General features: G+C 42.3%; 1 protein-coding gene across 2 annotated transcripts; it reads right to left on the bottom strand.

Moving 5' to 3' along the window:
* Positions 1 to 150: 150 nt before the first annotated feature.
* On the bottom strand, positions 151 to 23694 carry LOC118415482. 2 transcript variants are annotated; one of them, XM_035820139.1, is made up of 17 exons: positions 23550 to 23694; positions 20813 to 20942; positions 20474 to 20615; positions 14349 to 16515; positions 13831 to 14012; positions 9403 to 9554; positions 8606 to 8861; positions 6695 to 8285; positions 6284 to 6429; positions 5696 to 5824; positions 5285 to 5386; positions 4821 to 4979; positions 4307 to 4367; positions 3655 to 3802; positions 2779 to 2945; positions 2371 to 2427; positions 151 to 1985 (listed from the first exon to the last, which is right to left on the bottom strand). In XM_035820139.1, the coding sequence occupies exons 2-17, from the start codon at positions 20927 to 20929 to the stop codon at positions 1814 to 1816; spliced, it is 5748 nt and encodes a 1915-aa protein (XP_035676032.1). In that variant the 5' UTR covers positions 20930 to 20942; positions 23550 to 23694; the 3' UTR covers positions 151 to 1813. The 2 variants fall into 2 exon arrangements, with proteins under 2 accessions (XP_035676032.1, XP_035676031.1); XM_035820138.1 differs by having other exon boundaries at positions 20813 to 20945.
* Between the last annotated feature and the right edge of the window lie 618 nt (positions 23695 to 24312).

Here is a 24312-nt window from a genome sequence, read left to right on the forward strand (position 1 = left end):
GGGGGAAAACTAAATGGGACCCGATTTTAGAAATAAGTTTTGTCTGTTTGCCTCATTGACCTCTTCTTGGATCTATCATGGCCGCCGCGTGAGAAAGGTGTATTACATGTACAGTCAAATGTTTTAAAGAAAGATTGATATTCAGTGTACTGTCATTTTCTGAAACAATAAACTTTAATATTTCCAATATAAGACTCTGTATGAGTGATGAGTAAAGAATGCTTTTTCTCACAGTGACGAAAAATGAGTTGACATCATTAACAAAACATATAACTGGTTTTAATATTTGGATTGGCCACTTAAGTATTTTTGTAATGGGAACAAAACATGTACAATATGATAAGAACTATGACGCCAATCAAAAAGATAACATAGAGAAAATGTTATATGCTATGTTATACTTTTTTTCCTAATGATGACCTTAATATTTGAGTCTACATGTTGTAAATGAAACATTTCTGGATACAGACTGTTTCATAAAGGGGCCTCGGAGGGTGCATGACTATGTGCTTTCATTAACCAGACAGGTATAACCGCCCTTCGGCATAACATACTAGCACTGATATTTGTTGTCATATCAAAGAGCTGGCTAACACCAACACCCTTCATACTAGCATATTGTATTCATCCTTGTTTATAACCACCTATTCATCCCCACCCCCTTTTCAATATACAAATGTAACTACCACATTTCTGTATTAATACAATTCCCCCTGTTCAAACTCTAAAGACTTGGATCATAAGAATCAAAATGCCTCCTCATCAAGTTATAAACAAAACAGTCCTGTCCTGCAACAAAAGGACACACACAAAGTCATTGTTCTTCTTCCATTTGCTTCATGACATGATTGAAAGCCTGACATTTCTCATTAACAAATCAAAATAACACCTAATACTAGTAATAGTGCCTACTACAAACTTTTGGACTTTTAACAAACAAAAAGAACAACAAGAGGGATAAAACTGGCTATCCATCTATCCTATACCTATGGTCCTGCTAAAAAGTGACAGAACAGAAATAAGTGTGCAACACAATGAAACCACAACCTCTGCTTCCTATCCTGCAAGGAAGCCTTAAGGCTAAACTTCAACCTTTGATAAATGTAACAGAAAGGATTATTGTACACAAGGTAGGTACTTCTTGATAATCTGAGAATGCCTGGCAGAAACATGATAAACAAATTATAGAGAAGCAATGATTACAATGTATGTCTAGCATACTGAAAACGAACGATTGCTCTTTCTTCGAAATGTGATAAATCCTTTTCATCAAGAAATGGTCAGTTGCGATCAGTTTCATTCTTCAAATTTTCTTACTTGGCATGATTCTTGGTCCTGTGCTGTCACGTAGTTACTGACATGTAGTTACTGATCATCCTCTTACCTTACTCTGGTTTCAAGTAAATTGACTGATTGATGCATCAAAACAAAACTATATATCAAAACAATTCACAGAAATCATAATCAGATGACCTAGATGGAATCAAATCATCTTTAGCAATCTAGTATGCTAACAAGCTCAATATGGCATACTAGACCATCAACTATTGCTGAATGTGCCTAGATTTCTGTACTTTGCTTTCTGACAATATAGAGTACTAATGATCTGAGCATTCTGTCAGAGCTGTATACTACCAGAGCTGTACAGAAAAGTAAAATTGCACAGGAAGCTACCTTTGTGTCAGCCAATATCTCATAAAAGCCATCCAACAAAACATAAAAACTTTAAAACCTTTGGTATCAAAAAGAGCTGTTACAAAATAATATTGCAGGGGTTCAAACAAACTTTCAGTCATAACCAGCAATGGCTAACCTAACCGGGTGCCAAACCCTCCCTGTGTCCCATCATCCTTTCCTGTACGGACTGCTCGTTGTAGATGTTGACTTTCCGAGCCAGCCCTGCCTTCACCAGGGTGTAGTCAATCCTGATGTCTGTTTCTGTGGTGGTGTCGAACAGGGCCACATACAGGGTGTCATTCCAGCCTCTGTGGAACGTTCAAACCTGATTAGTTACTGCATGGATTTCTGACAAAGGTGTCCAAGAGACATTGAAATGTAAGCCAGGTAAGTACCTGCTGGTTGTGTAAAAAGAATTCTCCTATATCCTATATTCTACCAACTGTTTTCCGATGCAAGGATTTCTGCTGTACTTCTCATAAGAAAGGTGGCAGTTGTACAAAGCATTTTCCTAGTATTGCATCCTTCCTTTATTCAAGAACATCAAGTGCAATGAAGAACTCAGAACATTATGTATATCACATTGCTATATCATGTATCTTTGTGTGTACATGTAGACAAGTGTCCACTTTATCCATATATCAAGTATTGTAATATTGGTTATGCACTTTGATAATCATACAGTTGACTCACCTGGACAGAACATGAGCTATGAGGACTTTATCTCCAGTTAGGTCAATGAAGGCATCCCTGAAACAAATAGACACAGATGTTTTTCAATGAATTAAGTTTATGACATTATATGTGAGGATACAGTTGAAATCCTATACATACGCCATTCAGCACCAAGGACAGGTCTGTCTATTCATGGATGCTGATTAGCACCAGGGACAGGCCAGTCTGTTAATGAACATTGATCAACACAAGGGGCAGGTCTGGTCAACTACGAACACTTATCAGCAAGATGGACAGACCTTGAACAGTGTCATAATTACATTTGTATCCAACTTTACCTGGCATTTTCCAAGTATAACCATCCAGCAGGCAGACAATGGTTACGTTCTCATCACCTGAGTGCGAATAGCCTATATCTATCCCCACCTGGCTGCTTTGGACCACCTGGGCTTGCCCTGGTCAGTGGGGAGGGGTTCTATGTTGGCCAGGTAGCACTCCACGGCCTGGTGGGGCAGCTGGCAGAACCTGTGTTCTATCGGATGGATGTCTGACTCTCGGACCCTCTCCTTGTTGCCGAAGTCAACATAGTACACCTGAAAAGGGCATGGTCAAACAGTCATTCTCTGCTGTGGTGAAGTATGGTGCTTTTCCTATTGACTTGTACTGCACTTCTAACTGTATCAATTCAATGCCAACATTTTTACCAAAAACAAAGCAGCCTACAGAAAATGGGAAAAACTAAACCACCATCCAAAAAATAGAAGTAATACAAGTACAAATGTATTTATGAATCAAAGGAACACTACAGTAGGAAACATACAGATGTACATAATTGACCGAGCAATAAGTTACACATTATTTCAGTACCCACTGATTTATCTCATCATGTAACATTGTCTCAATCGTCTCAAAATTCAACTGACTCTGCCAAAGTCAAATCTACTGAAAATTGCCATGCGCAATGTTGGAAAATTCGTCGACAAAGACTAGCTCTAACGTTCAAGGCACCTTGTCTGGAACTCTAAATCCTTGCAAACTATGATTTAAAACGCAGGGTAACATACGGCTGCTTTATGGTTGCAATATGTGTTTCTGTATCTATAGGACTGGAAATCATGTAGCCGTGGCTACGTTGGACAGTTGGCCGCTATAGACTATTTCTTAATGCTTAGGTCAATGGGAAAAATCCAAGGGACCAACAAAAGGTGACCGCAATGGCCAGGTGGCGGGTATGCAAAGGTAGCCACTAATACAGGTTTGACTGTACTGTAAGAATCCTGTTTTCAATGCAGCTGTACTCACCCACACTTCCTGGGTTTCTGCGTCCACACCAGTAACCCTTGCACGGTAGTACTGATTGTCCTGGCTGTACTTTGCAATGACGATCTCTCCAGGTGCCCAAACTATGCCCACCTCTCTCTCACTGTACACCTTCTTGGAGTAGTGGTCACTGTATGGTTGATAACATTGTTACTATTGCAACATTATAATAACAAATTGACTAGAGGGTTTGGTCCCCTTGTCATGGATGGTATTGTTCAATTTGCCTCGTTCCTGTACATGCAATTCTCACCACACATTGCACAATGCAGAACATTTCAAAACAAAGTCTGAACAATCTGAAATCTAACCCTTTTTTTTCTTTCAATGATACCCTCGCAATAATCCTTCCCAGCAAATTCCTCTGCACCCTATTTAACATTTGATATAAACATGTCTTTTTTTGCTTCCCAATACAGTAGAAATACTGTTATTTGCACAACGCATTAACGCACACTTCTGTTAACTGCACGGAAGCCCAAAATCCCAAACCGGTGTGGTCCAGCTGGATCCCTTCGCATTATTGCAGCATCCGGATAATTGCAGGAAATTCATTGGCAAATAAGCTGTGTAATTAAGCGGCTTCTACTGTATAAACAAAAATAACAGACAACTGCCAAGAACAGGAACTCACTTTATCTCCTTACTGAGCTCATCCAGAGGGTTAGGCTTGTCAACATCAATACCATCTGCAGCTGGAGACAGAACAGGTACATGAAATTTCAACATTGACATTGAGTGTCTTTACTGAAAACTTGTTATCATGGTACAACTGCTGAGTGCACTTTGTATAGATTGTAGTATATAAAAATTGGGGGGTATTAATCTATCATCTTGTCACATCCCTTTGATTATCAAAATGCACAATCACTTTTGGTCTTAAACAGAATTTTCTTCTTCTAACAGTTACATGTAAACCGGTAATCACAGATATGATATATTCAAAATCTTACAAATTTCAACAAAAGACAGTCAAAACTGCCAAATTTAAAGGACTTCATTATTAAACTTTGGTCAACATGTATGTGAATACAATGTAGGTGGTCACTACAGATAGGATTCTTGCCCATCAATGCTTGCATCATGTACAAGTTTGACTGCACTAAAAACAGAACAGAACAGAACAGAACAGACTGTAGTCTGAGTACCCATTGCTAGGAGGTCATCATGTGGAACTCCTGAGTAAGTAAACTGCACAAAGAAGTGGCCAGGGTTGAAGACGGACGTCACCTCCACAGCGACCAGGGTGTGTACCGGCGGCAGGTCCACCATGTGGTTGGCACACACCACCATCCGTTTCTCTGTGACTGGATGGTACAAATGATACTCTTAAAGGTGCATGAAGGACACTTTTGATATTTTAGACTGAATAGACGTGAATCTATATTGTTACAAAAAAATATCATCAGTTAAGACCACAGATTACAGACCTGTACCTATACCTGATATCATGTTCAGGTACACATCCCATGATGGGATTTCTTTTAAGGTGGTGGGGGGGTGATGGTGCGGTAAAAACATTCTTGCCTGACCTAAAGAAAACACTAGTACTTAAAGTATGTACTACTGTACTTGTATATACATTTTTCAAGTTTCTCTACATCTGGCTGACCTTTGACCTCCCTATCCTGCAGGTGTTGGTATGGACAGCTGTCTCCTTTCCAACAAGTAGACCCTGGCTGGAAAAACTTGCACACTGGGATTTCCTGAGACTCTGTGGAAAAAAATACAGAGGAGTACATACATATCTCAATTTTACAAGAGAGAAACACACTCATATGCTACACCAAGTCGCACTCCTAGTGGACTGTATATGACCAGTCTCCTAGAATCTAGAGAGTGAGAGATGGGAAAGAGATATTGTTTAACACAGGCTAACTCACAGTATTACTTTTTTACATCTACATGTAAAATGGTCCAATACATACCTGTAAGTTACACACACATGGTACATAACTATATAAAATAAGAAGACAAAAATTCATGATTTGTTATTGTCAGGCTTTTGACTGCTGGAACTTACTGAAGCCCATAGTGGCCACCTCTGCATTGTCCACATCCACGAAGTAGCTGTTCCTTTCTGACAGGTAGTCACTGGCTCGCGGGTCCCAGGCATCAAGACTGTTCATGTCTTCAGGAATGGATGCAGTACCTGCAGAAAACCAGCACATATCATTCAAAGTACTTTTTTCCTAGCTATTTCATTATAATGATGCAACATTATTTTACCTTTTTTAACCATGAATTGTTTTGGATGCTTCAAATACCAAGCATTTCATATATCTCTTTGCTAGACAAAACTACACTGTTTTCTTCAATGTGCAAATGCCATAATGTCTTGAAATATGTCAAATTGTGAAAATGAAAGTGTTTAGCTTAAGAGTTTGACTCTTTGAGCTTGATTTAGTACCCTCTTCATAATATAAGAAGGATCTTCCAGTTTTTTAAAGCCAGGTACTGGTGCTACTGTAAGCTTATTACAAGGGTACATTAAAAACCTGACTTTGTTGCAAGGGATCAATGATATGTAAATTTGTACAAGACAAACTCTTCCAGGTTCAACCAACCGGCATGATGCATGGTTGTGCAAACATCCTGATTATATTTTTACTTTTGTTTGTGGAAGGCTTGGCAGGTTGGGGAGCAGCAGGGATACACATCTCTGCAACTCCAGAGCTGACCAGTTCATCATTGATGCACATGTCCACAGACCCGGTGGTGTCTACCAGTACAAGCTGCAGGGGTGGCTGTACTTCACTGGAAAAGGAAAAGAATGCAACAAATCCCCACAAAATGAGTTTGGCTATCTCTTCTTGGAACACAACAAACTCCCTGTTAAAGTATGCTTGTATGATCAAACTTAATGTAACATAATGGTATTACAAAAGACTATGTTATACAGGTATATCTGTTAGCAAAAGGCAATGGTACATATGATGATTGTACTCATGTTTTCAGTGGAAACATAGGCCTTTGTACTGGACAAATAGACATGAAATAATTCATAACAATTTCAACCAACCTTGCGGGCTTGGGCTGCTTCACATACCCAACAAGAGCCTTGTCAAAGTGAGTAAGGTCAGCAAAAGTCTTCGCAGCTTCCCTACTCCAGGCAGGCTTCGATATCTTCTCTTCGCCAGGCTCTGCAATGGGCACGATACCGTAGAGGCTACACTTCACCGCATGAGCAGGCTCCTCTGTAAACTCTGGCATCAGCGGGAGCACCTCTGACACAGGCAGCGTCTCGAAGTTACCATAATCCACGTAGAAGACTTGTACCTGGCAGCAATCCAAACCTTCTGCTTCAGACTTTCTCTGCTGTTTTTCGCCAGGTGGCCCAGTACCTTGTTCCGTCCTCTTGTACGTTACGGTACAGATCTGGGCACGATACCAGGTCTTGTCCTTACTGAATCGTGCACAGCAGATGTCGTTGACACATGGCTCGAACGTGATGTTTCTCAGCACGTCCCCCTTCTCTTGGTAAAACTTGTTTAGCTCTTTCATGAGGTGGTCGATCTTTGCTGCGTCGGGTGTAACTGGGTGTACATAGAACTCGGAGGGATCCACGATGTATGATGTCATCAGGAGAAAGGAGCCGTCCTCCTGTAAGTTCACCATCCGCTTTTTCACTTGGATGCTGTCATCTTCATCAGCATCCTCAGAACACCCTTCTTTTACACTGCTTTCTTTTCCTTCTTTCTGTTCAGTGGCACCCTTTATGTTATTCTCGTGAAGGGAGTTCTGTTTTTGTGTACTGTCATTGCGCCACCAGTTACGATCGTCTTCCTCACTTGTTGTGGATCCCGAAGACGAGAATATCTTTACCCCTCTACCCTTGCCTATAACACTTCTCTTCCTCGGCTTTCTTTCATTTCTACTTAGGTTTTTGATTTGATTTTTCCACTGGGGGCTGATGATATCTCCTGATTTGGGACTACTACTCTCACATCTATTTGCTTGCGACACATGTTCTACATCGTTAGTTTTCACGGCTTTCTTTCGCCTAGCAGAGTTGTCTGGTGCTACTTCTGAGCAGTGCTCCTTGTCTCTGGATGTGACACACTCACCATTTTCTGCCTGCTGGGGAACTGTGGCCAGACTGTCCAGATACTCATCAATGCTAGTGTCTGCTTTTTCGTGTTCCCAGTCCTTTGGCAGAGGGGCAGTTGACAAGCTTTGTGCTTTGGCAATTTTTCCATCCTTCATGCCCATTTCCTTTACCAACATACCCTCCATGGCATCACGGGTTGCAGTTGTAGCTTTGCTGACAGAACTTTCCTTTTTCTTCAGCTTTTCCTCAGACGGTACTGGATTCCCTTCAGGAAGCTTTGAAGAGTTCTGCGCAACATGCTTTTCAGTATTGTTTGCATCCTTTTTCTGTGGCACTGGCTTCTTACTGTCTCTGACATTATTGGTGCTCGTGGTCTGGCAACTCCTCTGCCTTCTGAGCTGCAGTTCCTGCTGCTGCTGCTGGAGGAGCCAATCTGCCTGTGCCTGGGCTTGAAGCATCTTCTCGTGGTTCAGGATCATCTGTTGAGCTGGTCTAGCCACTGTGGGAGATCCTGGAGTCTGGTCGATGAACTTACCACTCTGCACAACTTCCTTGGACATATCTGCCAAAATAGAAACATTTTGGAGACAGTGAATAAAAAACAGGGGAAAGGCAGAAGAATCTGTTTCCATGTGACTATCAGAAAAAGTGCAATAAAACATGTCATGCTCTGTTCTCTGTTCAATCATTTCCAAATCATTCTAAAATTAATGTTTAAGTTTCTATGATCACTGCAACATCACTGACATTGGCTGTGGAGCTGACTATATAGTTCCCATTTACTGATGGTCATTCATAATGTAATTTAATCTTTCATTCCTTAAGATGCAGATGTAATCATGCAGTTTTTCATTCTTTTAGATCATGTCAACCGGTTCCTACCTTCAGGAGCATTGTGCACAGGCATCCTCTTCACAGCCATCCTCTCAGACACCATCAACTCAGATATGTTAACCCTGGCTGACCCCTGACCTTGAGGATTCTGGCCTCCAGGAATGGAGTAGTAGAGATCCACTTCTGTGGAATGACTGGAACGATCTAGGTCAATCACAGCTTGTAGCTTCTTGCCGAGAACTTGCCTGGCAAACCATACGGTCTGTTGGGATGTCCAAGAGCCACTGTCGTCAACTGGCATAACCTGGTGGATATAGCGTGAGTTTTTCAGTAAATTTCATGTACATGTGAGCCACATGATCAATACTTATGGCAATGACATGTAACATGTAAATAGTCACAATGGAAGGTAAAGTACATAGGAGCTTGTCATATCTCTACAATTGATGTTTTTCATCCATCTTGGGCATGAAGTGGGAAGAAAAATAACTCGGATTTAGATCAATGGAAAAGACCTGTAGCAAGTTCCGAGAACTGAGTTAAGTACTTGCTAAGACAATGCTCAAAATACCCATTTACAAATACAAATATTTTCATTTGTGGCATTGCATGGACTCGTGTCCTCATTTGCACAGAGTTACAAAAGAAAATGCCTTCATCCATTCTCCTGGAAGAGCACTTATACCTGATGTTAATGATTGGAATAATATGCAAAAACGAATCTACATTATCACAAGAAAAATTTCAGTTGAACATTCAGTATCTAGTACAATACTTGCTTAGTTCATGATATCCTTTCATATGTTCTTTCTTTCAGAGTTTTTCTTGAAACAAAAATCAATTACCTTTGCCAGTCCACAGCAGAGAGCTTGGCAGGGTAGATAAGTAAACTGCTCATGTAGTTTCTTAACTCTAGACATGGAGAGGCGTTCACGGTTTCCATAGTCCACATACAGGATATCAACATCTGTCTGTGGTGTCTGGAACACTGCAGGACCTGTAATAAATGTGTTTGCATTTCTTGAGATTGAAAGACAGTGCACTCAGATAGTTATGATAGTTGGTAGCCAATTTGTAAAATGCCATGCAACATTTCCTATATATACAGCTCAAATCTTCACCAAAGACCTACATATGGAATATGTACATAAAAACTGAAGAATATCATGAGAATGAAGAAAAGAATAGTAACAGTGCATTAGATACAGTCATCAGACGAGCTAGGTTCCGGTAAGCGATTTGCAGAGAATCGAACGGGGTGAGACTGTTCACGCGGTGAAGGAAATCGCTCTGGTGCGATTCTCTTCACTTGAATGCGGAGCGCGCACGGCGATGGTGAGCCTACACTGCCGTGCGAGACTATTCCCCTGGTGATGAAACGCGCACGAGCGCGATTCTCATCACTTGAAGGCGCAGCGCGCACGGCGATCGTGAGCCAATACCACCGGCCTACTAGACAAATCAAACGTTCGAATATCTTCACTTCAAGGCGTCGCGCGAACTCCCGCCATTTTGAAAGACGTCGGATACGGGTACTGACACACTTTTGACGGCGATACTTGTCGCTAACGTATAGTAAGACTCACTCTGAATTACTGTTACTTATTTCTGAGTTGGAATTTAACCCTTCGCCAGGAATGTAGTACCGTTACTAATCACGTAAGTCGGCAACAAAACCGAGACAAATAGCTCACGCAACACCAACATTGTTTCTTTTTATTTCCTACTAAAACCTTCTACAAAACTGCCTTACATACCACTGCAAATTCATAACATGAAATATATACAAATACATCATACCTATCCTGTGTATTCAGTTTCTAACTACATAGTAGAACTAGAAGTTATGTTAGTTAAGCCAACAGAACTTGAACAGATGCGCAGAGATTTAAGAAATTAATTAAAGTTGAATGTGAGAGTATGGCTGCGTCGGTCGACTGCCCGACGCCAGGAACGTCCGATGGTGACGTTCCGACCCAAGAGCTCTGTCAGGAACAGGTAGGTCTTCATGCCGAGTTGCACCTTTGAGATCCCTTGACGACCAGTCAGCGGATGGGACCCAAATTCCTAGCTACCGATGTACTACACAGCTAGCCGGATGGCTAACTAAGGAATATCGACTTATCTAGAAATAGTAACTGAAAGTAGCCGGTAAAAATTGGAAATGTCCATTATTATAGAGGATGGACGTCTCACCGGGGTGATTGTTCTGGTTAAGTTTATTGAAGTAAACGAAATGACAATCTAAATATTTCATACGTTTGTTAAATGTTGCTACTTATTCAACGAAGCTGGTCAGATTACATGTACTTAAACAATACTTACATGTATCAATAACAATTTATAGGGAAATATATGTCAGGAAAACTTCTAGAAAATGTTTCCAGGGTACTTAGCATTGGGTACTTTGATAGACTTTGATGTACTTGGCTTTAATATGTACTATCACTAAGGAAGATATTTATACAAATACGCAGTAGATTAGAATTAAAGTTTCCGTAACAAACTGACCGAACCCGTTCACCAATCGGTTACGTAATTTCAAACGTAACAGCAATCGTTGGGATGCCTCGGAGACGCCGGCGCTATAAAATACCTGCAAAGAAAAGTTTAAGTTATAGTCATAAAGCAACTAGAGCTTCTAGATGAATAAAATTGCGACTTAGAGTAAATTTCATACGTCATGCGACTTTATAAATTTCATACGTCGGCCTTGGTATGGCCACTAAAAGGTTATATAAGCATAACCTTCTTGGTATGGCATTTTTGCCGGAGCGACAGTCAGGCAACTTTTAACAGGAGATATCCATATCCACAGCTGAAGATTTCACATTAAAAACACGATTTCCTGCGAAGTTTCCTGCCGCGCCTGGTGCATGATGGTATAGCTTGGGTGGGAAAATCCGCCATTTTTCTTGTTTTGTAAACACTACGTCGCAGCGTAAGTGAGCAAACCCGCTGCATGTTGTGTTACACTGGAATATGGGCAATGTTTGGCGAGGAATATGGGTATCTATAGATAATATGCAGCCATGAAAGAACATTGGACACTTTCATTTTATTTTGCAATTGGAATTTTATGTCCACGAACCGGACCGGAAGCGTCACTCAAAAATTATACGATCTCAAAATACGTATAGGTATTAGCTTCGAGTAATTGAAATATGCAGAAACAGAGCATATTCACAAAGACTATGAAGCTTAGTAACGTTATATGGTTCATAATATCTTGTAGTTTTTAGGATTGTCATGAATAGAGCGAAACGACTCGGGTGGACTGGCCGACAGGGTCACAGTGGCTCCGCTCAGAGCGCACGCTAGTTCGCCGACGCTATGATGAAAATATCTGCCTAGCAAAGTGAAAATTATAGTCGTGAGATCGACTAGAGCTCCAATGTCGTTAAAATTGTTTTACGAGCCCAAATTAAACAAATGATAAGTATATGTTGTGCCGACATGTCCTAAACTAGATAACGACTCGAGTTGTCCTGAAATTTGACTGGGGACGAGTTGTACCAGGTGCCGAGTAGTCCTGATACCGCCGTGCGCGCTCCGCCTTCAAGTGATGAGAATCGCGCTCGTGCGCGTTTCATCACCAGGGGAATAGTCTCGCACGGTAGTGTAGGCTCACCATCGTCGTGCGCGCTCCGCATTCAAGTGAAGAGAATCGCACCAGAGCGATTTCCTTCACTGCGTGAACAGTCTCACCCCGTTCGATTCTCTGCAAATCGCTTACCTGTTCTTACCTGTACATACATGTAGTACATTGAAACAGCAAATCATAAATACATTATGCGTGCCATATGCACTATGTCAAAACATCTTTATGGAATTTGTGTAGACTTTAACTAACTATAGCCTGTCACATATAAGTATGTCATACAACTGCATGCTGAGGACATTCCTGGGACAGTTGTGGATGTGTTACACTAAATCTACTTCCTGGTCTCCGAAAAAGTAATTCATCACAGAATGATAGAGCAGTCAATGTCACAACTGTCATTGCCTTAGGCCATGTTGATTTGATTATATGGATGATATCCGCGCTCGCACCAATTTTCGGCCATTTCCAAAAAAAAAAAAAGTTTTCGACCACACAATAAATTGTGCAAAGCAGCTGTATAATGAGCACAAATATTCCGTAGATTGAAAAAAAAGTATCAGAAAACAGATAACTAATACCATAGAATGCCAAAATAAATCTAAAGTCAAAGAATAAGATGTGAAAGGAACGAAAGAAAAAATCTATTGTTGGTAGGGGGAGGTACCATTACAGAAAATTCAGATCCAGAGGATCATTTCCAGGTCCGGACCTCAACCTGGACACTTGAGAATTGGCAATACTCAAAACAATGGTGATTGGTCAATTTTGCTACAAAGGAATCTGTTTGGTGGATTATTGGACTCCCACTGGCATCTTAAAATCCCATCTCCATGTAATAAAGGCTAACGGTCTCTGTACCTTTGACTGTAGAAACTTGGTACAATTGACTATAAACTCTACTTGACTTCTTTCTTGTTGTCTTCTTGGCCCCCAGTAAGACCCCAAATGCCTGCCAACATAGTGTGTCCATTTTGTAATTGGCAAAACCTGTTCCTCCGATTTTTTTTTCCTGGTCTGTTTTTTCGGATTGGTCCAAGAACTTGAAGAAGAAAAAAATGTTTGGCACCCGTATGGCGTACTGGTCCCTACACCTAACTGTTGGTATACCATACTGTGTGTGTGTCTAGTCCTATGTTAAACCTTCCTGGGCACTTTGATTTCATACTGATGGCAACTTTTTTTTTTGCCAAACTTTTTTTTTATTCGCTCGCTTGCATCAGTTTTGGAGTTCCCGGAGGATGTCATCCATATAATCAAATCAACATGGCCTTACGGAAAATCACCGGACATGTAACTGTGCTGTAAACCAGTGCTTGAGATACTTTTCTCAGCCAGGTTGCCTAGGTGGCCAGCTGAGTCAAAAGCTAGGTTGCACCATCAGCATTTCAGGTTGCCACACTTCCTTTAACTGATCACTTTCTTCAAATCAGCTACTTATCCTTTCTTCCAGTTACATGTTATCACTGCAATGTGTATTATCACATCAAAAAATAAATACCAAAGCTTATGCACATAGATAGGGGAAAATGGTGTTCCAACTGCAAAATTTTATGCTGCGCACTGCACTACGTACATGTATAACTGGCTTTAAAAATGAAGTCGCGCCAAGCAAATTGTGGTTGCATTTGCAAGTGTTTGTGTCTTTGACCACTGTGTAAACCAAGCCCACCTGATGAATGTGAAGCAGAAGGTGACAGCAGTTCAGCTATGCCTGTCCCCTCCACATTATGCACAGCTGTGATGAGCCCGCGGTACCAAGTGTTATCCTGTGTGAAGCAGGCGGCACAGAACATTCCCACCTCAGGCGTGTAGGGCAGGCCTGGTGGCAGGGTGGACCTCTCGTAAAACAAGCTGGAAGAAAGAATGGATTAACGAATTCGTTCCTGACCATTGTATTGTCAAGTGTGAAATGGTAGTATTTCAAATGTTTAAATTCTTTTATTGTAGGCTGGTTGCTACAAGATCAAAGCAACAGGCAAAAATCTTTCCTTACGTTCTTTAAGCTAGCAAGAGCAATGTACAGTCAAGATACATCTGATCACAGAAAAATGTGAGGCAAGCACATGCCAATAAACTGACACATCCTGCAAAGATATGTCCTATATTATAATCTTTTATGCCATTCTACAATGTAGTTAACAGTAATATTGCTAAAGAGGGAGATGTAGAAGATAGCGGATATTTCACCTAAGTTGTTCTGTTAGGAGATTCAGCTGGTCGCCTGCAGGCTGGATCCAGAAGTGGGAGGGGTTGTCGATATCTGATACCACCACATCGAAGGAATCACCATTGGAGAATGCCAGTGATTGCACATGTGGTCCCTGCACTTGTGGTACTTGTACTTGTAGTTCTTGCACCTGTGATCCTTGCACCTGAGTTCCTAGTATCTGTGTTCCTTGCATATATGGTCCTTGCACTTGTAGTCCATGTACCTGAGATCCTTGCACCTGTGGACAGTGGTGCATGTTGGTCTGATCACTGCTGTTCTGATGAGTAGAAAATACAGGTGCTGCTGGAAGAGGTCGCTGATCAGGTGGATTCGTTTGTACTGAGTATCCAGCAGAGTTGTGCGATGGAACACAGCCGACAGTTGCAGTGTCTGTTGTGTTTACGGATGATGCAGAAGTGTTTGGCTCCTCTTCCTTACTCTTCTGATGCAGGTGTGACTCAGAGCAGTTCTCATCACCTGGGAACAGTCTTTCAGCACCTTCTGGTGGAGGTCCAGGAGGACTTGACTGGCACAGGGGTGGATGTGAAATGCTCGAGTTGCTTTCCTGAGTATGATCTGCTGAAACACAGTAGTCCTGTTCACTCGTTGCTTTGTCTGGAGATGATTTTGTTCTGATGCAGTTTCCATCAGTATTGCTAGAGGGCTGCACTGGTGATGGCATGTTCTCTTTTTCTCCCTTTGGATCAATGTCAGCTGGCTTCACTTCTGCATGGTCTTCATAACCAGGAGAGAAAGTTTCCCTTGCCAGCAAGGGTGGGTTGGAATGAATAGGACTGGAATGGCATATTGGAGTGACTGGAACCAACGACTGGTTACCCTGCTGCAACAAACTGTTTTTTTCAATGTACGACTCAGATTGACAAGACTTTTCGTCTGTGTGGCAGGACTGAGCTGGAGTCAGAACAGCATCTGTCAAACAGTGCTGACTGGCCAGCACATCCTCTAAGTCCTCAGTAGAAGATGCAACTGAAACCGTGCCTGTACCTTCATTCGTACCAGAGGTAGCACACCCTAGCTCAGCAGTTTCTGTCACCTGTGCCTTCTCCAAGTCTTTCTTAATAGCAATGTGGCCAAGACTCTGAGCAGCTGGCGAATCTTGACCATGGACGTCTTCCTCTTCTGTTCTTTTCCTGCCAGTGCATACACGTGGCTGATTGTCAAAATCATAATTTCCCTCCATTTCTTCAGCTTGTTTCATGACAGACCAAGGGGGTTCCTTCGGAGGTGATGAGAGGTCTGTGTCCTTGCTAGAGTAGTCTTCGCTGCTGTGTGATACGTTCCTGTTTGGCTGAGACGTGGAGTATGATGACAGCTCGGACTCAGAGTCACTAGGCAGCGGAACCTCTTCTCCGTTAAACCACATACGGGGACTACACTTTTCCATCCTGGCGGCTGAAGCTGAGCCAAAGACAAGATGAGATTCTTGCTGTTCCTTAACAAAAGACTTGCAGTCAGTGCCCTGACTACAGTTCTGCAAAGTTGCAAGAGACTCTCCAGAGACATTTGCTCCATCTTCCTTGCGCAAGACCATGCCATTATCTTGTCTTTTTTCTGGCTGCCCTACCTCTTTTCCTGACACGTTGCATAGCTTTACGTCTTTAAGGCTTTTCTGTCCTTCATTGTCTACATCACAACAATTTCCAGATGATACCTTAAGCTTGATGATTGATTCTTTTCTCTCAAGATGCGTTTCCATCCCCTGTTGTTGTATTGCAGTGCAATCTTTGGAAATACTACCCGGTTGATCAGGAGAGCTCTGAAAGGCGTGAGGCTCTTCTTGATTGATCCTTTCTTCTCTGTCTTTTGCATCATTGGTTTGAACAAACAAAAATTGTCCAGATTGACACGAAGAACTCAAACTGGTGACAGACTCATCTTTCTTGCAGGTCTCTTCTTGGACAGTGTCTGACTCTGAGTCTATCTGAATAGATGAGAACCCAGATTCATCCTGATGAGATACTTCCTTTAACTCAAATGTCTTGTGTTTCTTCCTTCCAGTGTGTTCAGAGCCAGTGTCAGGTGAAGTTTCTGTCTTCCCAGGTAAGCCTGGCTGTTTGACTGCCCTGTTGTTAAACTCTGATGACTCACTGCTTGACAGTTCTGAACTGGGGATGTCACAGCCATCTGAAAAAAAAAAAAGAAGAAATTTCTTTGACAGAAATCGCTAACTCCATGCCTTATTTCGACAGAAATCACTAACTCCAAGCCTTATTTGTGGTACCATTACAAAGAGACCAATCAATCCTGGTACTGTGCTGAGAAATTATCAATAATGGGTGAGATTTGAACAATGCCATTTTCAATCAATCAATCAATCAATCAATCAAATGGTTTATTCGTTAAAAGGCGTAGCAGCCAGGGGCTGAATTATGCCCTCTTCACAAAACAAAGTATTGCACTACACCATTGTTCTTGCATGACATATTACAGACATTACACGTTAAAAAGGTATTCACAAGTATGGCACAATCTCATAAAATAATCTCGTACGTTAAAATCTGGTACAATGTATTGACTAGGTATAGTTCTTCACTTCATGGAATTGAGTATACGCAGCAGTGATGGTACTGGGCTATTGGAATACCTTACAGTTCTGCAGGTTGGTATCGTTAGTTTGTTAGAGTTTCTTAGTGACCGTCCGTGCGTTAGCCTCCTGGGAGCTGGTACTAACTCAACAGTTCTTTCTGATGTTGTCATGCTGTTCGCAAACTTGATACACAGGTTGGCTCTTCTGTTAGCAAGTGTCTCTAGGTTACAGACATGGAGTGCCGTGTTGTAGTCTGTGTAGGCCCGCCCAAGGATAATGCGTAATGCCCGCTTCTGCACTCGTTCAATGGCTGTTGTTTGCTTGTTGGTGAGACTATGGTGCCAGACCGGTACGCAGTATTCAAGCACTGGCCGGATGAATCCACAGTATACAGTAACTAGGTCAGGTAGTGGGAAGCCAAAGGTTTTTAGTCTTCTGAGCATGAACATTCGTTTTCCTGACTTTTTTGTCATCTCATTTACTTGCGTTTCCCACTTGAGATCTGACTGCAGCCACAGTCCCAGAACTTTCACAAGTTTCACAGCTTCAAGCAGTTTTCCATCAATGGTTATCGGCAGAGGCGGGGGTGGGGTTTTCAGGAAACACACAGTGAAAGTGAAACACTTCTTTGGGTTTAGTTTAAGCTGTGTGTCCTTGGACCATTCGTTCAGCATGTTCACATCTTCTTGGAGGTGAGACTGTTCAAGGATGTGTCTGTTCTCTCCAAGGGAAAGATCATCGACGTACTTCCACCGGTCGTCAAGCGCAAGACAGGCGTCGTTGATCATACAAAGAAAGATTATGGGACCCAGTTTTGTACCTTGTGGTACGCCGGTAGTGAGTGTTTGCCAGTCTGACAATGAGTCCCCATATCTAACACGCTGGCGTCTTTCTGACAGGAAATCAACAATCCATGGTATGATGCAAGGTCGCGTTCCCATGTCCAGGAGTTTACGGATGGCTTGTTCATGGTTGATGGTATCAAATACTTTAGTGAAATCCGTCAATACGATGGTACCCACGTTTTTGCTCCTCTCTGCACCTTGGAACAGGAAATGTGTTAGGCTGACTAGACAGTGTGTAGTGGAACTACGTTTGATGCCTCCAAACTGCCGCCGATCTATATTCCTCCAGATGTCTGACAACACCCATTTAGCGACAAAACCCTCACAAATCTTCGCGAATATCGCGGTGAGGGATATTGGGCGCAGTTTGTCGATGACAGCTGGTTGTTCTTTGGGGATGGGGGAAACCACAGCTTCTTTCCAATGAGAAGGTACCACACCTTCCTTAAGCGACATGTTAAGTATGTCAGCAAGTGGCTCGGCAAGTTCACATGCAAACATCCTGATCAGTCTCGGTGCAATACCATCCGGGCCTCCAGCCTTGCCGACTCTAACACGTCTCAGCTCCTCGTACATGTCCCAGGGATGGATCTCCGGTGGTGGAGAGGGTGCAGGTAGGTAAGAAGGCAGCTGGCTGGTACACACCGGGGGAGACTGTTGGGAAATACTTGCTAGGTGTTTGTTGATAGCGTCTGCCGCAGCTTTGTGGTCGGTTGGATCGACATCGGGCACGTGGATGACACATGGTGGCTTAACGATGTTGCACATGGTTTTGAGTTCCTTATACCAGGTGGCTGGATTTTCTACCTTAAGCTGCTGTACCTTGTCCACGTAGTGCCTTTTCTTCGCTCGTTTTATCTCTCGTATCACCTTGTTTCTGAGTCTTTTCCATGTCTCTTCCTTCCCACTGTGGAACGCTTCTTGGCGTCTACGGATCATATCCTTGATGGCTGGCGTGATCCATGGCTTATCTGATGAATGAATGTTAACAGTTTTTGTGGGGAAGAATTTATCGATGTGCTCAGTCAGGGTCTTGTAGAAGAGATCTGTTTTTGTGGCGGTGTTGGTGGCATTACGGACTTCCTGCCAGTCATGCTGGGTGATCCATGTTCCGAATGCTCTAACATCGGAGTCTTTGAGAGGTCTCACTACACGACGGTGGGACTTGTTCTGCACACTGGTCACTTTTGGCGACCAGACCACGGAGTTGTGATCACTCAGACCAACTGGTGCGCCTACACGTGGTACATCATACAGAGAATGGATGTTGGTGATGATCACATCTAGCACTGCGTTCCCTCTTGTTGGTCGGTCTACAACTTGCTGCAGAGAGTTACCTTGGCAAAGGCGAGTCGTATCGGTCCGATTTAAATCCCCAAGTATGACGATCCCGATGTCAGGATGCTTGATCCGCAGGGCGTCGGTCGTGTTGATAAGATGATCGACAAGAAGGTCCTGGTGCGGCGAATCTGGGGGTATGTAGGTGGCACAAACTGCGAGTGACGATACAGAGCGAGGAAGTTGGTGAGGGCGCAACCACACCCAGAGACATTCCAGTTCTTCAGGTACTTGAACATCCTGGAGTTCTCGTGAGGGAATGTTGTCACGCACGTACACAGCTACACCTCCTCCTCGTCGGTCCGATCGGCATTTCAGGAATGCCGTGAATCCATCCATGTTTGTCAGCTCCCTTGCATGGTTGGTTGATGCCCAGGTTTCACTGACGACCGCGACGTTAGCTCCACTGTCCGAAACAACGGTTTCAAATTCGTCCATCTTGTTGAGTAGAGAACGTGCGTTGCAGAGGAAGAAGCTTGGAGGGTGTCGGTCCTTGTTACGCTGCTGCATCACGTTGACCGGAACTTCGCTCCTTTGCTTCGCAATGACATCAATCAAAACACGGGGAGGCCTGCTGTTGTTGTTTACCTGGAGACAAGGAACGTCAGGAACGTGGATCGGGGCTTGAACACCAGACAGCTGGCCCGCAGTAATCACATTGCTTTCCTCGAATCCAGACTGGAATTCCCGAACTGATTTACATGTGGTAGGACGAGAATGATTGAGTTCAGGCTTAGATGTTTGGTATTTACATATGTTACCGGTATAGGGAAGAGTCGGCTTACGTTGGAAATGTCTACCAGCTTTAGTCCCTCTTGCTCTGGTCCTTAATCTCCAAAGCCCAAGGTTGAGTAGGTGTTCTTTGAGTCCTGGACCTACCGGTAAACGTGCCTGCTTTAGTCCTCGGAGGTAATCCATAGAATAGTGAAATACCGTTCGCGACCAAGACGCCATTGTTGTTCTTCAAGAACCACTGATGCCGATGTAAAAAGTCGAGAATTCTAGTCCAAGGGATGACACACTTGTTTAAGACGAGTCTCTGGACATCCGGCAGACATTCACATGTAGTGATCTTGTCCTTACAGCTCGGACAACACTTAAAATATTACTAAAATACCTAAAAATCGACAGAGAGGCCCTGACCCGCGGCTGCCCCTAGAAGCGCCACCTATGTTGTAGAAAGTTCACAATTTTCTTGTCGTTACCATTTGTTGTTGACATGTTGCACATGAAAATTGTGTCCCTACACCCTACACAAAATAGTACACAATTTCTACACATGGCCAGTGGTCTCATATACATTATTCATAAACACTCAGGCAGTGCACCATGCATTTGGGATCTCTAAGACATATTGGTGCATCTTGTTTACCTCCTTCATCGTTGTTGAGGGACACACAGAGCAGAAACAGGGTGTCCAGACACTTCTCCAGGTCCTCGCTGACTGAAGAGAACTTCCCAAAGAAGTGCCCCCTGTCTGTCTCTTCTAGCAACTGCAGAGCTGCCTCTGTGGGCTAAGATAACAAAAATCACATTCATTGATTAGTCTATTCAAAGTAATTACTAAATGATAATGTACCATTGGTATGAAAATCCGGACAAGTACAAAAGACCTTTCAGGGGGATATAGTAGTAGTATTATACTAACTGTTTATTTATAAATACAATAATACAAAGATTTGCTAATACAATGTAGAACTGCCAATATTACCTGTTCAGTAAGGTTGGTTACATACTGAAAAACACGAGATTTCAGCTCATCAATTGTCATCAGTTTGTCTTTCAGTCTCTGCTTCCCTGCAGCAAGATGGCCTCTTGACATGGCCATGGCTGGTATGGAGCTTCTGGGAATCAAAATGGAAACAAAGATCATGTCAGCAAAACAAGACTGTGGCATTTTCATTCTGGGAAACAAAGCAAAGATAAGGCTAAAAGGAGTCATCCTCAAGGGACATAAAGTTTTCAAAGCAGCTAGTAGCAGTGCAATGTGACTTTGCTAAAGTACAAGTTTTCAGCAAAGTATGTGTACACCAGTAAAGGAGTCTTGCTGGACATGTAAATCTTGCAATGTTCGTCATCAGGTGGCTTTATTTCTACAGTGACCTCTCCATAGCAACTTTATGACACTGACACTACGTTTCCAATGTATTACTATACTATTAGTACTGTGTAACACAATTACTCCCAGCGCAACACCTTGAAAACCTAGAAACACCTCGAATACCTCGAATTCGAAAACCTATTTCTTCTTTCGCATGCAAATGAAAAAACAAAAACAAAATTGACCCCCAAAAAAGGTGCATTCATTTTAAAATCTAATCGTTCAGTAACCTGAACAAATGACTAAACATACAAAGTATGTAGAGTAGATTCTTCAGTTTTGTTCTTCCACATCTTCTCTGAACTTGGATTATAAAATTGGCATTCTATGACATCAGTCAGTAGTTTTTCTGATAGCTGCTTTTTGCAATCTATGGTATATACTTGCTTACAGGTCTGCCTGAACACCTCAAACAACCTCAAATGGCTCTAATATGCAGTGCATATGGGCAACAACCTTGTGACATGTTGTGTGGCTCTCTGGATACATTGATTGTGCATTTATGAATTTTTTTTAAACTTCAGTAAGTCCTAAGTACTTAACATTATTTGGAGTTAGTCCACCGGTTTCGAGATAAAACTAATGTCTGGCGGAGTCTGCTTGGGGAAGTTTTTGATACCTTCATCATGCCTGTAGCCAGGATTTGGGTGGGTGGGGGTGGTGTGTATGTGTCTTTTTAGTACTTGTGGGACCATCGAGCGGTGTAGGCGCGAGCTGCCTAGGGGGTCCGGGGGCATGCTCCCCCAGAAAATTTTGAAATCTTGATCCTCTGAAAAAGCGGACCTTCGAGCATGTGGGGGAACCCCGATCCCCCCCTGGCTATGGGCTTCTTCAGTCCACAGATGACAGTACATTAAAAGTGTGGATTCTGTTGGCTCATACATAGATTACAGCATAGCACAATTCTATCATTGTCAAAAAGGGCCCTGTAGTGACCTAGATGTGGTGACCTCTGCATACCAACCAATTGCATGCTATCACGGACAGGCTCAATGTCACGTACAGCGTGTTGAATGACGTTTCATTCCCAGGCCAGACACCCCTGAGATATGTAGATGAGGCCTGCCTTATACCAAGGATATTATATGACGTCCTTGGTTATACCTCTAGTCAAGGAGGTATATGATCATTAAACCACCTTGCTCTAGTGATCTGAACCTGGACCTGATTGTCGGTGGAAACTTGAGAATTGGCAATACTCAAAACAATGGTAATTGGTCAGTTTTGCTACAAAGGAATCTGTTTGTTGGATTATTTGACTTCAACTGGCATTTAAAATTCCCATCTCCAAGTAATTATAAAGGCTGACTGTCTCTGTACCTTGAAACTTGGTACAATTGACTATAAACTCTACTTGACTTCACTCTTGTTGTCTTCTTGGCCCCTGGTAAGCCAAATGCCTGCCGACACAGTGTGTCCATTTTGTAATAGGCGAAACCTGTTCCTCTGATTTTTTTCCAGGTCTGTTTTTTTCGGATTGGTCCAAGTAGAAAAAAATGTCCTGCACCCATATAATGTACTGGTCCCTACACCCAACTGTTGGTATACCATACTATGTGTGTTTAGTCCTATGTTCAACCTTCCTGGCCACTTTGATTTCATACTGGAGGCAACTTTTTTTTATTCGCTCGCTGAGCAGTTTTGGAGTTCTCAGAGGATGTCATCCATATATTATAATCAAATCAACATGGCCTTACTAGCACCTCTTTCAACCTCCTTGCTAGTACTAAGTAATCAAAACACCATGTCCTTATTAGCATAATGTAAACAATGCATCCGTGTGGGCGGCTGTTTTGAATAACAGTAACTGTGTGATTTTGAATTGTAACATGATCTTGAATATTGAACACTGCTTCTTTTCACCGAAATGTTAGACCATTATATGTTATTCTGGACATATTACAACAAATACCAAATATAGAAATATCCCGGAGACATCATACAAACACTGGAGTTGTGTTACGCTGCCTGTTGCGAATCAAACAGAAACTTTGAGAAAGTGAGACACGGCGTGCTTGTGACATGTCATTTTCGCTGACAGCCTTGGCCTGGCTGACAGCAAGCTGAGTCATACACAAGCCATCACATCACATTAGCTTAGGTTATCACTAGATTTACAACAAAAATGAGGAGTACATATTTCTCTGCGCAGCTTGGTCACACGTACGTTTCCAACGTACGTTTAGGATAAGATAAACAGGAACACGTGCTAAAGCATAATTTGGTGGGAAGAGGTGACATAAGTGACAACAACAACAACACCAACATCCTATCGAGTTACTTTAACTACTAACGTTACTTCTATCGTAAGAAGAAAGTGTAAACACTACTTTATCTTTGTGCTTACCTGTACTACTTGGAAAATGCGGAGCAGAAAGCAAAAGTAGCAAACAAACTTTCCAGAAATTCCGCCATTTTCCCAAACTCAGCAAAATTTGCATACCTAGCACCACATTTAGTTACAAAGATTCGAGGGCTTTCTAATTAGGGATAAACCAGGAATTTTGAGGGATGAAAAAAAAAAAAGAATCTAAAACATAAATTAGGTAAAAAAAAGTTCACACCAGAAGTTTTGTATAAGAGGAACAGATAAAATAAGAAAATATAGTACAGTGTAGTTAAAAATAATTGTTGTGCCAATGTTATTATCTTTTTCAAGGACTCACACAAAATGAAGATTATCATCTGCAAACTTCAGTTGCCTTTGTATACATATTCTGAACATGAAGGCACAAATAATCGAAGATCGCATTACCGTTTCTTAACGTTACATATATAATAATTCAAGGTGAATTTTTTTACATGTACCTTTATACGTAGGACCATCTCTGGTCTTCCCCTAATTAGTTGCAGCTGCTTCCCGCGACCCGCCTTCTCCCGAAACTCCTATCTTCTTCTTCTCCGATAGCCACAAAACATTTGACTTTCTGATGGCTTGATGGATGGCGACCAGTTGATTTTTCAGTCGCGCGCGCGCCACATGGCCCTCCCATTGTTGATTATCACTGGAGATTCGGAAATGTTAGACTTATGAATGCTATTGTTATCATTATAGAATTGCTAGGCGTAGTATCTCCAGTTCTCTGCGTCAGTGCGGCATCTACATAAAT

Source organism: Branchiostoma floridae, chromosome 5, assembly GCF_000003815.2.
Source record: "Branchiostoma floridae strain S238N-H82 chromosome 5, Bfl_VNyyK, whole genome shotgun sequence".
Lineage (NCBI taxonomy): Eukaryota > Metazoa > Chordata > Leptocardii > Amphioxiformes > Branchiostomatidae > Branchiostoma > Branchiostoma floridae.

Bases quoted from the DNA above. Each gene is read 5' to 3' on its own strand.
- LOC118415482 (XM_035820139.1), bottom strand. From the start codon at position 20,929: ATGGCCATGTCAAGAGGCCATCTTGCTGCAGGGAAGCAGAGACTGAAA. The intron at 14,013-14,348 runs GTGAAATATCCG...TCTTTCTTCCAG, and splicing joins CTCCTAACAGAACAACTTAG to CTTGTTTTACGAGAGGTCCA. The intron at 6,430-6,694 runs GTTGGTTGAAAT...TTCCTTTTCCAG, and splicing joins AAGCAGCCCAAGCCCGCAAG to TGAAGTACAGCCACCCCTGC.